The sequence below is a fragment of the Toxotes jaculatrix genome, chromosome 7, assembly GCF_017976425.1.
Source record: "Toxotes jaculatrix isolate fToxJac2 chromosome 7, fToxJac2.pri, whole genome shotgun sequence".
Classification (NCBI taxonomy): Eukaryota; Metazoa; Chordata; class Actinopteri; family Toxotidae; genus Toxotes; species Toxotes jaculatrix.
In genome coordinates, this window is record NC_054400.1 from 10,124,046 (window position 1) to 10,139,669 (window position 15,624).

At 40.3% G+C, this 15,624-nt stretch overlaps 1 protein-coding gene across 2 annotated transcripts in view; it reads right to left on the minus strand.

Annotated features, from left to right (window-relative positions):
* Positions 1–4,196: 4,196 nt before the first annotated feature.
* Positions 4,197–15,624, minus strand: part of ghra (growth hormone receptor a) — a 28,579-nt gene continuing 17,151 nt past the window's right edge. For both annotated transcript variants that reach the window (XM_041041778.1, XM_041041777.1), the window contains exons 3-10: positions 12,779–12,908; positions 12,429–12,598; positions 10,274–10,452; positions 9,424–9,577; positions 9,188–9,278; positions 8,910–8,979; positions 7,740–7,975; positions 4,197–7,641 (exon numbers count right to left, since the gene is read on the minus strand). In XM_041041778.1, the coding sequence (XP_040897712.1) occupies positions 6,873–7,641; positions 7,740–7,975; positions 8,910–8,979; positions 9,188–9,278; positions 9,424–9,577; positions 10,274–10,452; positions 12,429–12,598; positions 12,779–12,908 (1,799 nt within the window). In that variant the 3' untranslated portion in view covers positions 4,197–6,872. The remainder of the gene's footprint in view (positions 7,642–7,739; positions 7,976–8,909; positions 8,980–9,187; positions 9,279–9,423; positions 9,578–10,273; positions 10,453–12,428; positions 12,599–12,778; positions 12,909–15,624) is intronic.

Genomic DNA, 15,624 nt, shown 5'->3' on the forward strand with positions numbered 1-15,624 from the left:
TTTTTTAGTTTGTTTGTGTGTGTGTGTTCTTGTCAAAGTTAAAATACAAACGTTGACTGTGAATACACATGTACATATATAGGCATACTGACTTTCAAATTTGCTGTGCAAGAAGAACTGTGGGGTCCACCATGGACTGTAGGGGGAGTGAATCCTGGTGGTATTTGGCAACTATCCTGCACGTGCCTGAGAAGTTGGACACATGTGACTTAAACAAAGCAGAGGGATCACATTACCCCCAATACTTGTACATTTATGATCTTCATACGCGCCCACAGCATGCCATCAAAGTCCAGTAACATAGACAAAGCAGTTCTTAAGTCTACATGTTCCTTATGGTGTTTTGTAGATAAAACAATTTTCCCTTAGAATATTTTGGAGAGAGTTTCTGTAAAGGGTGCATTGAAACTGTTTTGCTCATACTTAACAGCAGATGGCAGAAAAGCTCTTCACAACAAACCACCTCCACACTCTTAACAGATAACTTGTGAGTTTGCTGATAGAGCTTGTCCTCCTCACTGACCCCTTAAAGGCTTAGCACATTCTTTGACAACTCCACCCAAATGAGCTTTAAACAGAGTGCCTCTTCAGAATTACTGCAGCATTTTTCAAGAATCGTCCATATTAGCCTTCTGTCCCTATCGTCCTCTATCACACATGTACAAACATGTTCAGTTTCAAATCCAGAGGTTCAAACTAACCTAGTTTTACATGCACATAAGCAACACATGCTGGGAATCACATGCACATGCTGACTTGAAATAACAGAGTAGTGTTTATGGGATGGAAAAAAATAAGATAAGAGCTCTTATCATTTCTGAAAATTCTTTCACTTATGTGGAACTGTTTGAAATGAAAAATGTCCATCCTGTTTGGTCAGCTGTGGTTTTACATATTTTGGTTCCTCAACTATGAAGCTGGTTTGTGAGATATGTGCATACACATAATGTAGACCGATGATACACTTCTGGTTACAGCTATTTTTTTGGTACTTTTTGAGTATACTGATGACATACTGTAAAACAACATAAAACACAATATGAAAATAGCTTTTATTGTATTTAAGTAAAAACTGGCCATGGGTGCATATTTCACGAACTAATGTGCCATCAGCAAGAGGAGCATCTTGAGCTCATTTTCCGTGCTAACACTTACATAGTGATGTCAAAATCCAGCTCAAAACCTGTGAAATTGTCTTCAAGACTTAAAGCGTAACACCCTCTGCTCAGTGTAATGTATCTGAATTGCCTGTCAGACTCTGTGTCTGAAAAGGTCAACAAGCAACCGGAGGTAATAAATGAGGCCGAGGCGAACTGCTTGTGTGGGCGTAATTGGGCTGAAGATCCAATACAGGGGAACAGTGACTTATGGGTAATTACCTGCAATGTCCTGAGACGAAGAGCTGTGAGTGGCTGTCTCTCTGATTCAATCAGCCCCACACAGAGCAGTGCAGTACACAGCCTCTGTCTTAATTGTCCGATATGCTTTCCCCATGATGCACAACTGTTTCTGCAGCCGTTTCCTCTCCACTTACTCAAGGCAGTAAGAGCGAGAGAGAGAGAGAGAGAGAGAGAGAGAGAGAGAGAGAGAGAGAGAGAGAGAGAGAGAGAGAGAGAGAGAGAATCACACACTTGTGAACTCATTCGCACACACAAAGTGCCTCTGTGTTTCTCACAAACAAGCACACATTCTTCACCCTACAACCACCACACATAAATGCACACAATTCCTATTTTCTCCTCTCTCAGACACACATGCACACGCACACGCACACACACGCACACACACACACATACACATACACACACACACAAATCCATTTGCAATTGAACTCTCAGACCACAGTGGGTTGTACATTTTCTTCATCAAAATCCTTTTCTGTCACTGAGTGCTGATCCGAGCTGACCTTTACTGTGTAGTGAGTTGCTCGTGTACTTTTAACAACACAATTGGCAGTGAGTTAAGGTCTTGGTGACGGAGTTTGGCAAATTACATTTTGAACTGAATCCATGACAGAGTACTGTTCGGAGTTATAATCAGTAACATGATCTTGATAACCCACTGAAATCTAATTTGTTTAATTTACTGTTGCATTTCCAACACTAACATTAGAGTATTAGTTTAAAAAAGTAATGGGTCCAATTTGCTGTGTGCAAAGTGGAGTGTTCAGTGCTGAACAATCCAAAACGTTTTATTTTTGAAGACAACGTATGACAAAAAAAAAAAGCACAAGATGATTATGTTGCAGTATATACATTTATTGTGTAACTTGTTGACAGCTTATTGATCACACATACAACACCAGAAAGGCTCAACTGGTAAGAGAACAATATCAAATCATCAAAGATCAACACACTTCTTGGCCTTCAGTAAAACCACAGCCAACAGACAAGGACAATGGCTCCAAAGTTGGAGGGGGGGGGGGGGTTCTGAAAAGTCATATCAATGAATCGACCCAATGCAAACGGATAAACACTTGAGACTGTACTGCAGCTGTTTCCAATTCTGACACATAGAATATTTCCAGTTTTATGGGGCATATATTAGTCATGCTGCCCCATCCACTGCGGCCAGATTAGGTAGTGGGGTGATGTGGGGGTTCTGAGCAAACAAATAAATAACACATGGATAGAAATATAGATTGAAGCCACTGAACTTGGTTATATTGAAAAAAAAAAGGCTTTATACTGCAGTACTCAAATCAAGAATTAAACTTCTTCCCCAACAGGCTGAACAAAAGCAGAAGTTTCTTTGTCTGATAAGGAGTAAGAACTAGCACAAATTCCTGCACTCACAATTATTTCCAGGCTTAACAGAGCTACAAAAGCCACCCTTGAACTGACACAACCAAGAAGCTGGAGGCCAAAATGCATCTTTATAAAATACTTTCAAAATGCACCTTAATATTGAAATGCTGAAATCACATAGTGGGAGTATAAGAGTGTAGAGTTACAGTAGAACTATTTCACTCTGCATATATTTTGATATGACTTCATAAAAGACTATATCTATCTGCTCCATCTATCCATAAATCTTATAGCAAATATTAAATACTCCATTACAGTACATCATCCTATCAATCTGGTAGTGTAAAATATGTCCTATAAACATAAATGTTGTAGAACAAAACTGAAGCTTATTGATATTGAAGGTTCCTCATTGTCTGATTATTGTGATGAATAAAAAACATAATGCTGTTTCATAATAACAGGTAATTCATACATTTGATTTAGTCCGAGATACAAAATCTGAATACTATTTTATCAGATATACATCAGATACATCAGATATATGTGTACAAAGTGCTTGCTCTAAAGTGTCTGTAACATTTATAAGCTTGAAATAACATTGTAAAACTTTTACACATTAAGAACGAGCTCATTGTGAACTGGCAAAAAAAAAAGAAAAAAAAAAGAAATGCAGACACAATTTAGTAAACACCTGTACAAAAAAGCACCTCCCAGTTTGTCTTCCTTTTCCTCGCTGTAACCTTTAAAAAGCACGTTCAGTACTTTCAGAGAACTTTTTTTTTTTTAAACTTTTCCTCAGTATCATAATTGCATCTCATGTTCCAGTTTGCACACATTCACAATCACCACAGTACATCTGAAAAAACAAAAACAAAAACCTTAACAGTAATTCTTCCATTATCTGATCTTCCTTCATATAAACCGAGAGCCTTCTGGGGATCTTTGGATTGATGTGAACACTGTGAAAGTTGGATGAGCATCATTAAGTCACTGTATAGCATCTTGATTCTGGGGCAAATCGGCAAAACTGTCACCATTGTTGCTACTGATAACAGAGAATACCTTCTTAGTTCTCCCAGGCCAGAAATCAGTATCTTCCAAATGGCAAGTTTAATCACCTCAACATTTACACTTCTACGCAATAAAGTGATCTCTTGAATGACCCCTTCCCACCACAATTAGGGTGAAGATAGAAAAAATACATGTACCGAGCAGCAATATGTTGTGATTAGTAACATTAATGACATGAAAAATATACACTTGTAATTTTACAGCACTAGTAAATATATTAAGACATTTCTGCAACACCATTGACTTGCTGGTATCATCAGCACTAGGCAGTAACAACAGAACACTGAGCTCTTTAAAAAAAAAAAAAAAAAAAAAAAAGAAATATAGAGAGAGAAAGCAAGAAATGGCACATATTTATCATTCACATTTTTAAAAAAAATTGTCAGTTTATGGCTCTTGTTTTGTTTCTCTTCATTATGGGATTGTCTAATACAAAATACCTATTTTATATGAGTCACCATTCTGCTTATCTCAAGGATGAGTCCAAAACAATATAATTCAAAGGCAGAGTGTGTTTCCTTTGCACTGTGAAGTACGCTTTGTTTATGATGAGATGTGCTCATCTCTGACTCATTCATAGACCTGATGAAATGAAAATTCATTGTGTTGTATCACAAAACCATGCATATCGCACAACCTTTGTTAGCCTAAGCTTAGATAGCTTATATTATGCATTATGCTATGCTGCTGTATTTGTCACAGGCATATTGTCAAAATCTTTATGACAGAATTCATAGGATGAAAACATATGATGAACCTAGAACCTTTATAAAAGGTCTCTTTTTCCATTATAATAAGCTTACATTACACTAATGTGACCAATAATTGATTATGTAACACATTCCGCCTAAATAATATCCTAAATGTGGTTATTTTATGAAAAGCATGGGTGCAAAGTACCTAGGAATCCATATATGCATGCCGAATTACACACACATCTTGCCAACTATATCTGACTCAGGTTTTCTAAGAAATCCACAATTTATGAATTTGACGCTCTATCAGACCAGAACTTGGAACTCTGCTCTACTAGCCCTGATCAACATTTTTGGTTTGGAAATTGTGGTCAGTTTTATGGGCATTATCGGAAACATGCAAATTACAGTTGAATGTCCTCAGAAAATGTTCGCTCTTGCAACTATTTTCTGAGACAATTTTCAGATCATAATTTTTATGGCTATGTTAAGAAGGCAAAATTAAATCAATTAAGGCAAATACTTAGAGTGTAGTGTGTGTGTGTGTGTGCATGTGTGTGTGTGTGTGTGCATGTGACTGTGTTAGTGCATGTACAGGTTTTTAGTAGTGAATCTACGCACAGAGAGGCTTTACACCAATTCACCTAAATAGTAGTACATGCCTGTATATGCATAAATGCACAAATCTTAATTACATAAGCATACCTTAGCACAGATATGGCAAGCCAATAACACTATCATAGGCACAGGTCGTTAACACGGTGTACTTGGCAGATTAGAAGTATAAAATGTTAACTAATTACAGCTATTACATACTTTCACAGTCTTTCAACCTGCTCCAGTTGCTGTCCCCACAATAATAATGCAACATGAGAAGAAAAAAGAAACTCCCAAGTAGAAAGTCTGCTTGTTAAGGTTTCACTTCAAGTGACAGATTATGAGTGAGTGCTGGTTGAAGGTGAGACTTTGCTGCTGTTACAAGATGTAATGCAGTACCTATTTTCTTGGGTGTTCCCTTCTCATAAATAACTTTATCAATGTGCCGCTGTGCAAGGCACTTGGTGGTGCTCATTGTACTACAGCACTGCTTGTATTGAGTGGCTCCCAACTGTGATTGAATCTGAATAAATCCTTCCTCTTAATACAAGAATTGCTGTTCAGTGCTGTAAGTGATATGTGTTCACAGTACAGTATGAATGTCAAAATAAAATGAAAATAAATAAACTCAGGTTAGGAGAAAATTCCATGTTGGGACATGTATAATCAGTCCTTAATATTCAGTGCATTTCAAGAATTAGTTTATAATGAAATGTTGTCATTTCCCTTTTATTTGTCACCACTACTTCTATTTCAGTGGGTGATTTTCTAACCCTAACCACTTCCCAGAATTCCTTTAAACATCCCCAAAGGAAGGAAAACAATGTAATAGTAATAGCATATGTTGGTTGTTGATGGTGTTTGTTGTCCTGGTTGTTCATGTCTGTGTGTGTACATTTGTACTGTATTTTATTTTATTTTATTTATTTATTTTTGGAGCAAACTCTCATGACATCATATAATCCGTTTGGCCACTTAATCATGAAAATATGAACAGCATACTATTAAACAAAATGAAGCCAGGAATGCAAGATAAAACTGCATAGTTGTGTTTTCAACTGTATTTTAGGGTGGATTTTTTTTTTCTTCAGCTAATGCCTTTTTGTATAAAAATATAACTCTAGCAAAGTACTAATATGATTAATATGACATGATGAAATTAGAAATTTAAGAATATAAAATAAGCCACAACTGAGCAGCAAAGCACCTCTGCCAGCAAGAGGTATCAACAACAGCAATGACTTCTTCACGGTGTGGTGTGAAAAACATGACTAGACTGTGCTTATCTTCTCCCAGTCAACCATACACTGACATCTCTCTGTGAGATTAAGACTTCAGCAATGTCACTGCTCTAAACACAATTAGCCAGAGATGTAATGCGATCCAAGGAAGGCTAGCAGTGAGCTAATGCTTTTTGGACTTTTTGCATTCACAGTCTCAGCCTATTGTTTGTGTGTGTCATGTGCACTGATGTCAACAAACAGAGCAAACTGTGCATTTATTTCTTTTTTTTAACATTTACTTTAGGTAGCCTCTGCATCAAATGAATTGATGTAGCAGATGTGAAAGGATGACTTGTAGCTTTTTATGTCTCCCTTTCAGCACCCTCTGAAAACAAACACCTATACATTCCCACCCACACTGTGTGCTACGAGTTATTTGGTTTCCAGCAGGAATCAGGTAGAAACAGGCTTTTGTGACTGCAGGGGACTTCCTGGTCAATCAGCTTTACACCTAAAGGCCCAATGGCATTGTCATTTCACGGCGAGAGGTTCCCCAGCAAGTCTGGGGTGATGTACCCCACAGGCATAGCGGGTAGGGCCTTGGGGGGGTGCTGTGGCAGGCAAGGGGGGGGAGACTGGTGGGGAGGGGGGTTGAGGAGCAGGCTATGCTGACTATCCACCTCCTGCACCACCGTGTAGTCTGCAACAGGAGCAAAGAACTGGGACTGGGGAGAGTCAGGAAGAATGTAAGGCGAAGGGTTATCCTCCATTGTGGCTGCGGGCTTGGTCTCCACTGGTGGAGGGGGTATGGTTTGGTACCCTTCCCCAGGCATGGGGGAGCAAGGGGGAGTGCTGATCTGCTGGGCATTGCTCTCTGTGGTATAGCTGCTTCCTTCAGGATTCACCACCAGCAGCTGAAACTGCAGCTCTTTCTGCTTCTTTTCCTCAGTCTCCTCACTGTCTTCGCACTCTTGTCCTTTCTTCTGTGTTTCGTCCTCTGTGGCTGAGGTGCTCTCCTGGATTCGGAGTTGCTGGCCAGGAGACAGCACCACGCCTCCGGAGGGCATAACATTGCTGACCTGGGCATAGAAGTCTGTGTTGACCCAAGTCTGGGGCCCTGCAGTTTGGGTTTGGATGAGGGGCCTCTCGCCCCTCTCTGGGGTTGGGGCTCTTTCAACAACATCGAGGGAGGCTTCTTCATCCTCTGGCTGGCCTGGCAGTAGAGTGGCCATCAGCATTAGAGCGTCTTGGTCGGGCAGATCTGGGTCATAACAGCTGGCCCTGCCTGAGTCATCATCAGGGAAGCTGGGGGAGAGAGAATCAGACGAAAAAAAGGAATTCATATTTGCAAAGCCACCAGGTAACATAAAAACAAGGCTTTTATATGAGAATTTGTTTAGTACCTAATGACATTGGAGCACCCTATGTTCATGTGGTGGCTCACGGGTTGGGGCAGACCGAGGAGCCTCTGGGTGTCTGAGCCCTGGTTGTCGTCCTTCTCTGCAGTGTCTGCATCCTCCGCATCCACCTCGATGAACTCCACCCATGGCTCGTCTTGGTAGAAATCTGCTGCATATGTGGGCAGGCCACCCATACCTCCACCGCTCAGGATGAAATTCAGCTCGTCCAGCTTCCCCCTCTGCATGTGCACAAATACGCACGTACATTGACTGTGTGCCAATCAGGAAGCAGATATCCATGTAATGCGTGTACATTTTTAAAAGGATAAGCTGCAAACCCAACGCACTTTACCTGATTATAAAATCACAGCATTACAATTTTATTTATTCATATAAGTCTTTTCTGAGGTCCAGGGGCCAGGTTGGATTGTAAAGAGAAAATGGGCTATGTGTTAAATGCATCCTACATCATCTGGCAATAACACACCCACAACACAATGCTGAACCACAACCCTCTTCACATCTTATTATCTCTCCATGGCCCTCCTGTCTTTGTTAACTTGAAAAAGTGCCTGTTTGCTTTCAAACTATTTATGATCATTTCTGCTTTTATTTGATTGTTGAAACAGATGACAAACAAGCAGTGATTGGGAGAGGGACAGTGGGTGGTGTGATGATTACGTGGCCTAATGTGCCTGAGCCAACTGAGCCACATGGACGCCCAGGAGTGTCTGTTTTTAATCAAAATTACAATGGAAATGTAATCAAAAAAGAGTGGTTACACAACACTTTATACAATCACTTTACTGAATAAACAATACTCATTTCCAAGTGTTGACTGCTGTGAATTATTGATGGTTACAATTTCACTCTTTGTGCATATGCAGCACAAGAGATAATATGTATCGGTGCCCAACTGATACCGCATTTTGAAGAGTTAAAAAATCATTTATTTTAACATCTTTACTAAGAGGGACATTTTACAGTTAAAAAATAAATTTGACAGAGCTCTGTGGTCTGACTCTTGTCAGATGTACACACCAGTAACAATATATCTGTGACAAGCTAGCTAAAACCAGCCATGAAAATATATCAGTGGGATCCAGTATAAATATAAATAAATAAATAAATGATAACAGACGAGGCAAAATAACAACACAGACATAAATGTACCTTTAACAGCTCTGGATCAATGCCTTTAATTTTGGGTGCAGGAACCGGTGGCAACACAATCATCATGAATCTGTAGCAGCAGGGAGGAGAAAATGACACAATGGTGATAATCTGCTCACAGTATTTTTCACTATTTGGTGTCTGTGTGTGTGTTTGGCATGGTGTGACAGATGATCTGCTGCTGATTTAGCAAACATCTTGCCTGTTGTCACCACAGTAGAGGCTGAATGTGTTTTGGATAGTATTGGTGAGCATGTAGAGACAGAAATTGTTCCTACCTGTGCTGCTGAGAGATGACAATAAGCATGAGGAGTATGAGGATGCCCACAATCCCGAAAACAAGAATAAGTGTGAGTGGGGTAGTATTATCTGAAAAACAACATGAAACAGAAGCAATCATTACCCATCAGCACAGATCATTATCTCAACTACAAAGTTCCAGGTGATCATCAAGTGATGCAGCCTGTCAGTTTATTTATTACATCTATGTTTCACCCGGGGCCAATGATTTTACCTCTTCTGGGAATCTCAGTCACTTGAATGAAGATGGAGTCACTGAACTCTCCAAACTTAGTGAAGGCCTGCATCCTGCAGCGGATGTGCACTTCATACTCTTTACCTATGTGCAGACCGTAGATTGTCTGCTGGGTTTGCGGCTGCATCTCCAACTGAAATACAGAAATGCCAGAGACAGAGAGAGAGCGAGAGAGAAAAAGAAAGTGAATTTGCCATGTTAAAATAAATCAGAAAAGGATGCAGCTTTTGTCTATAGAGCTACAACATCAACACTGCAGCTGACTTGAGCTAAACAGGGTGTCAAGAGCTCTATGTTTATTTTTGGTACCTGTAACTGTGACCTTTCCAAAGGTGCAATTGTTGAGTCATTTCAGATACCTTAGACAGAGGACATGTTGTTATAATGGAAGGCTCTCAAACAGATTCCAAGGTGGGATTTGTCAGACTGGCCAGCCAGGCGGTAATGAATATGAGCCTGTACAAGGTCCCGTGGCCTCTGACCCACAGATCCCTCCCTTCACTTCCTTCAGAGAGGCTGTGTTTTCCCAGAGGGCCTTGCTCTGGCTTCCACTGCCTTGCCAACAAAGCTACACTGCATTTTAGCCACGAGACTTCAGGGGGGAAGGGAAAGGAAATACGACACTGTGCCTCTATGACCTACGTACAATTTACTTTTAAGAGGGTGCATGAGTGTTTGCATTTGTGTGAGCGTGTGTATGTGCACAGAGGCATTTTGTAAAGTTTTAAGATATGTGTTTACACGTGTCAGCACACATAACTGAGTGTGTGCATGAAAGCAAAGGAGGAAGATAAAGAATTTACGAGCAAGTAGAAGAGAAAACACTCACCGCTTCCCAGTTTGTGGCATTTCTCTCTCTGTACTGAATCTCATATTCAATGCGCATCCAGCCCGCCCCAACGTCTGCAGAGGGTGGGGCCTCCCAGTTGACCATGACATCATAACTTAGACCAGAGGGACTTATGTTCAGGAGGGTCCAGTTTAGAGACACTGGTGGGTCAGGACGTACTGCCAGGAAAAGGGCAAAAGTTCAGTTTGAACGGAACAAAAACACTTGAAGCTATTAATACTCCTGGACATGGTAAATTCATTAATGGCTCTGAATGCACTTCATCATGTGTAGAACCAATAAAGAATAATAGTTAATCAAAAACATTACTGTACATGTTCTTTAACTCAATGTATTTTAAAAATCTTAAGTATCCATTCTATCCTGAGTGTGTGTATATGTACTAGCACGATGTGCCATGTACCAACTTACGGGGCCACTGCAAGTTTATGCTTGTCTCCTCTGTTAATATGCATTTTATAAAATTCAAACTGGCAGTCACTGATTTAAAAAACTATTAAAGTCTTCAGTGAAATGACCAACATGTTGACAAGTATGCTAGTCTTAGCCTTACCAGTTGTGGTGCTAAACATGTAAAGATTGTCTTGAAACTGCTACAGGAGGACAAGCGACAAGGTCATGAAAATTAAAAAGGGTGTATCTGAAAATTTCCTGGCAATCTTCCTGTTAGATTACAACATATTTTGTGTACAGCGCTGATATTTGATCACAAAAGAAAAGGCAAACTGGAAAGCCATCTATAACAAATTGATATTTCTTAGGTACAAGTGAAAACCTTGGCCTTGTGGTAGCACAGGTGGGAAGGTAATTAAAAACACAAGGACTACTCATCTGGTAACCATTAATATCAACAGCAAACTTCCTGGAGATTCAGCCAGCAGCTGATTAGATATTTTTTTCTGGACACAAATTGTTGGACGAATGGACAGACAAAACCACCAACAATTCCTATTGTTTTTTTCTCTACACATTCCTATTGTTTTTTTTCTACATGTAGGGTCAGTGCTTAAGAAGACAACATCCAAATGTTATCTAGAAAAAAATGTGCTGATAATCAAATTGCACACACTAGGAGAGCTAATAAGCAAAGAATTTTCCATGGAAGAGATATCAGCAAACACATGACACTGCCATGCAGTAATACAGTATCTATCAGCATTTCGTGTAAACACTGTGTATCTGACACTTGCAGTGATAATGACAAGCATGTGACATTTGCTGGTTTAGTTGAACATTTTCTGGCAACATTCTGTGCAGCTAATCTATCATCCTCTGGAAATGCAATGTAGAATTCCCCTAATTCTAGGGGTGGAAAGAGTACTAAAAAACTGTAGTCAAGTTACTGTTACATTTTTAAAAGGGGAAGGAGAGGGCTTTTGCATCATGAGGATTATGATGTTCAGTTTTTATTAAAATTGTTTTAGAGAGTTGTTGATTCCACTGTATGGTCATTTTGGAGGATGTAGCGTGTGTTTTTGTTGAGCTGTACTGAATTATACAGAGAGGTGTCTCTGTTATTTAGCCTGCTTCATTGATATAAATGGGGTGGACAAATTAACAGAAACACCTGGACACCATGGTGAGTGTCCACTGACTTTGTGCAGCAATGTCAAGCAACATAAATCAAATAGCCTGCCACTTCTTTTAAAATTAATAGCAGCAGAAAATGCAGAGATGTATAGACAACATAAACTCCACAACGGCTGCATCTGACAGACAAAACGCTCCATTGCTAGGCAACACTCCTCTGTGCAGTGAATTATAACAATCAGTCATTGTTGCACACAGCTGTCTGTCACTCTGTGTCTTGTCCACTGCTCCTCCAAGTTTTCAAACATTTGAGCTGAATGAGGTCTGCAGTCACAACAAGGATTATCAAAAACACGTCACCGAGAGTAGAAGTGAATGTAGGAGTCACAGCCGAGGGATCTACTGCCAGTACTAGCATACTAGCTCAGTATTAGCATTTAGAGTTTAGCTGGACCCAGCATGCATCTGTCGGTCGTGCAGCATGGCAGGTGTGTTTGATTTGGTACACTTGCCGTGGTCGCCCGGTGACGCATCAAAGCAGTAACTAATTAAGTTAGATGAAATTACAAAAATCAGGATATATGCACAAACGTTTGTTACTAACCAATATTTTCCACAGTGAAGCAGTCGTCCTCATTGAAAAAGATGACGTTGTTTTGGCTGCGGAGCTGCATGCAGTAGGGGATCCAGACGGATGTGTGGTTTACATCAAAGAAGCACTCCCGTTTTGAATGGTTGTATTCTGGACACTCTTTCCATTCACTGGTTGGAGAACTGAAGGGTGGGAAATAGTGACAGGAGAAAAAGAAGAAGCAGCAAAGGAAGAAATAATTGTCATGTGAAGGTTGTAGCATATTCAATGGGACTTACATATGTGCACACAAATACAAAATTTATACACAAATCATAAAGTTATGCACATGCAAAAGTAGATACAGTGGTGACCACACTCACTCTTTCTTAAGGTAGAAAACTGTGAGTGCACCAGGGGACGATAGGTTGTGGAAGGTGCCTGGACTCCACCAACAGCGGAATGTCTCCTGGTCCCTTGAAATGCACTCTGTGAAATGAGGCTCAAGGGGGGCTGAAAGACAGTGAGAGAGAGAGAAAGACAAAGAAAGGCAAAGATCAGAGACAGAGTAAACTCAGAAGAACTCAGATTGCATTAGGCTGATGAATCACCTTTACTGACATCTATCAACCCTGTAGGGGTTTAGATTTATCAATACGTGAATACTGATAAAAGCTAAGTGCCATAACCCTCACTCTTCCTTAAAACTATCCATGCTGGTAATTGACACAAACAACGGTTACCTTTTTTACAGCACTGATAAGATAGCTGCAATCCTATATAAACCTCAAGGTAAGAGTGAGGGAACATGCCACAAAGCAAAATAACACCACAATATAACAACACCTCAAGCTTACCACCCATCCTTGAAGGATTATTGACTGTCCATAAAATGTTCTAGTTGTGAGCTTCAGACATTGAGTGAACTACCTTCTTATTTTGTAAGCGCTACAAATTCTAAATGCTTCTGTAGCATACGACAACATGGTATTTGAAGGTTTTCACCAACACAAGCTTTTCTTTTAACATACTTGAACATCCACACTGCATTACATATTTTTAGAGACAGAGATTATACCCACACATAGCTGCCAGCTGCCTTGAGAAAAACACACACAACCTGATGAAAACCACGTAACCTAACATGCTCTGCTGGCAGGAGATAAGACTAACATTCAGTCTGCAGCGAGTGATGTTTGCATCGAATTTCAGTCACCATGCCTTTATAACCTTTACATCTATCCAAACACATTTCATACCATTTGTCCTCTGCCCCCACCCTGAGGCCCTGACTCAGCCCTTTCCACCTCTCCTTCGGCACCCTGTCATTCCTCATCACCAATCCTCTGCCACCTCCCTCTCCTGTCAGAGGCCAGTTTCTCATCCAACTGAGAGTTCCAGGCTTTGGTGCAACCATAAATAAGCAACTGAAGGTATCATTGATTTCTGCTCTAACTGCTCTCCCCCAGCTCTCTCTTCTCGCTGGCTGCAGCATAAATCACACACAGAACCAGAACATAAACATGCGTCAGAACACAAGGCAAGGAATTAAAGACAGACTGGAGGAACACAACAATATCTTCCAATACTTTTTGAGTTTAGAAACATGAAACGAAAATTTTCTCTACATACACTCAATGATGGCTGCTAAATCCCACTTAAAAATATGAAGCTGTTCGCTACCAGCATGTGCATACCTACACCATTTGCACACAGATACACACCTGCCCAGCACACATCACTAATTAACATGAATCCACTTCTAACCACAAACACCACAACAAAGCACCCTAACAAACAAGCCCAAACCCAGGCAGGTCAGACAGCACACACACACACACATCATTTATTCACACAGAACACCATTACTTTGATTACTTTGCTCATGTTCTATCGGATGCCAGTGTAGCCTCATAATTCATTGCATTCCTACGCCGTTGCGCCTCTAGCTCTCTCCCTGCCCCCCTTTCTCCACCTTCCCTCTCTTCATCTTCTGCATACTGTCGTGGTTCCCAGAGCTTTGCTATTTCAACTCACCCTCCCTCCCCCATCCAACAAATTCCAGCTGCCACCATCAAAGAGCTTTCTGCAGACACTGGATGCAGAGAAGAGCTTAGAACTACAGCAGGACAGGTTACATAAAAAGTAAAATAACATCTTGTTTTTGGGTTAAAATATATATCTCTTGATGCCCGAGAATCTCAAGGTCAGCAATATTTCAGAGAACAATATTTTTTAATGTTATTTTGTTCCTGATCCATGTGTACAATGTTATTCATTCATTTTAATACTCTCAACTTACTTTCAACAATTTGCTACTTTAAACTGTTGCTCATATGTAATTATTTACATCATAAGACAAACTTTTTGTGTGAATCTCACAGCTGTTGTTCTAGTCTGGGTGGAGAAGACTCGAAAGCACACAGGCTCTGTTTTGAGAGTGAACCTCTCCATAAAGAATGAGGCTCTGGTAGAGGTCAAAAGGTATAGTCACTTTTTCAAAAAAAGTTGCTTGCATGTGTGGATGGCTGTCGAATCTGAAGTGTGTCAAAGGTGAAAGGTTGTGCAGCAGCACCTGGATAGTCTCACATTCTCACCCAATTCTTAGTGTCTCTTTTTCTTACTCCTTACTCATTTCCTAACTCTCATAATTCTTCTCTTATTCTTCATATCTAATTTTACGAGGCTTAATCATATACATTCGCATCAAAGAACACAACATTGTTTTTTACAGAGGATAAGAAAAAATTGCATTGTTAATTGCATTGTTCAAGTTGTAACTGGCTCACAAGCCAGAGGGCAACACTTTGACAGCTAGATGTTGCTTACCTGCCACACATAGGCTGGTAATTTTGTTGTAGGGACGTACTGATTTCTACACGTACTAGTATATATAGCATCACAGAGTTACAGAGTTTCCCAGAGTTGACGAGAGGCTAAATCCTGCCTGTACCTGCCAGCTGTCATTAAATGATCTGTAGTTGAAAGCCTTCGGCTGGAAGAGAAAACCTAATTTTGTGTGTGCATGTGTGTGTGCACGCACATCCTGGCTGTCCATACGTATCTGCTGGTCCTTGCGGGCTGTGTGTGCAGCTGAGACTGATAAACAGCTCTTAGCTGCACGTCCTGTCTTCATCAATCCATACAGAGGAGCTAGGAAACCACTTATCCACCTCGATGTCAGCTTTAGCCATTAAGGTTTAAAATCCACTAAAAAGCCTAAATAAAG